This window comes from Quercus lobata, chromosome 2 (assembly GCF_001633185.2).
Source record: "Quercus lobata isolate SW786 chromosome 2, ValleyOak3.0 Primary Assembly, whole genome shotgun sequence".
Lineage (NCBI taxonomy): Eukaryota > Viridiplantae > Streptophyta > Magnoliopsida > Fagales > Fagaceae > Quercus > Quercus lobata.
The window spans coordinates 61,108,128-61,109,813 of NC_044905.1; the positions used below are offsets into that span (position 1 = coordinate 61,108,128).

Here is a 1,686-nt window from a genome sequence, read left to right on the forward strand (position 1 = left end):
AAGTAGATGAGATTACATATGATTTTTATAATGAATATGGTAGAAAGGCTAGTTTTAGTATTAGAAAAGAGTATGTAAATAAATGTAAAAAGACTGGAGTGGTTACTTCAAGGAGATTTGTGTGTGCGAAGGAGGGAGTTCGAGACAAAGACAAAAGAGATCAGAATATAAAGAATCCATGAGTAGAAACAAGATGTGGTTGTGAAGCACGTTTGGTTATTGTACTTAATCGAGATAGTAAAAAATATGAGGTGAATGAATTTATTGCTGAGCATAACCACTATATCCACCTCCCATCAACTGTGCACATGATGCCATCACAACGGAAAGTGGCTGCAACTTATGCTATTGAAATTGATTTGTCACATGAATCAGGATTAAGATTAAAGATATCTTATGAGCTTTTTAGTAAGCAAGTTGGTGGATATGATAATCTTAATTTTACCAAGCAAGATCATAAAAATTATTTATGCACTAAGCGACAAAGAGACATGGAGCATGGGGAAGCCGCTAGCTTGGGAAGATATTTCAGTTGTCAACTTAAGGAAAATCCTTCATATTATTTTGCTACTCAATTGGACTGTAAAGAGTTGATTACTAATATCTTTTGGGCCGATGCAAGAATGATCATTGATTATAGCCACTTCGGTGATGTAATAACGTTTGATACAACGTATAGTACAAATAGAGATGCAAGGCCACTTGGAGTATTTTTGGGTCTCAATCACCATAGAGAAACTGTTGTATTTGGAGTTGCACTTTTATATGATGAAACGATTGAATCTTTTGTATGGTTATTTGAGACCTTCTTAGAAGCAATATTTGAAAAGAAGCCAATCACTATTTTCACAGATCAAGATGCAACAATATCAGCTGAAATAAAAGTAATCATGTCTAAGACATATCATGCATTGTGTAGTTGACATATGTGGTAGAATGCTGAGAAACACTTGGATCATTTACTCAAAAATGAGTCTCAATTTAACGATGATTTCTTAGCATGTATCTATGAGTATGATGGTGAAGATTAGTTTCTTACAGCTTGGAATGAAATGCTGGATAAGTACGATGTTCGTGAAAATAAATGGCTAATTGATCTATTTAAATTGAAGGAAAAATGGGCCCAAGCATATGTTAAGAGAACTTTCACTGCAGGAATGAAGACAATCCAGCTTAATGAGTGTTTCAATGCTGACTTGAAGGATTGCTTGTGTACTGATCTCAATATAGTAGAGTTTTTCACTCATTTTAAAAGAGTTGTCAATCAAAAGCAGGATAAGGAGTTAGAAGCATAATACAACTGTGATGCCCCAATTTGATTGATTGTGTGATGTGTGTGGGTGTGTGATGAGTCCTACATCGGGTATTTACTAGGTAGATCTGAGCTTTATTAACAACTACAAGGAGTCTCAATTGTGACTAGTCCTTTTGAGGTATAACGCAGATCTGGTTAGCGCTTTTTCTTAGGTCGTCACATATGGTATTAGAGCTTAAGTTATGATCTTGTAGACTTTATGCTAGGTTTTGATTTAGAATGAAATCTGCGCCCTAGGCATTACAATTCTAGTTATTGTTTATGAAGGTTATTAGGTCATAGATAGTGTTCATTTGATGACTTGATGAGAAGTGTAAGTGAGGTTCCATCATATGATGATTTGTTAGGTCATATTTGAAGGATTTGATATT

At 34.6% G+C, this 1,686-nt stretch overlaps 1 protein-coding gene across 1 annotated transcript; it reads left to right on the plus strand.

Moving 5' to 3' along the window:
- Nucleotides 1–311: 311 nt before the first annotated feature.
- Nucleotides 312–1,295, plus strand: LOC115967882 (protein FAR1-RELATED SEQUENCE 5-like). The gene is made up of 2 exons (XM_031087036.1): nucleotides 312–884; nucleotides 1,032–1,295. Exons 1-2 carry the CDS (start codon nucleotides 312–314, stop codon nucleotides 1,293–1,295), a joined length of 837 nt encoding a protein of 278 aa, XP_030942896.1.
- The last annotated feature ends 391 nt before the right edge of the window (nucleotides 1,296–1,686 follow it).

What these genes read in the sequence shown, in the direction of transcription:
- LOC115967882 (XM_031087036.1), top strand. Translation starts at nt 312, where the DNA reads ATGCCATCACAACGGAAAGTGGCTGCAACTTATGCTATTGAAATTGAT. An exon ending in CAATATCAGCTGAAATAAAA is followed by an intron (nt 885 to 1,031) that starts GTAATCATGTCT and finishes GGTGAAGATTAG; the next exon opens with TTTCTTACAGCTTGGAATGA.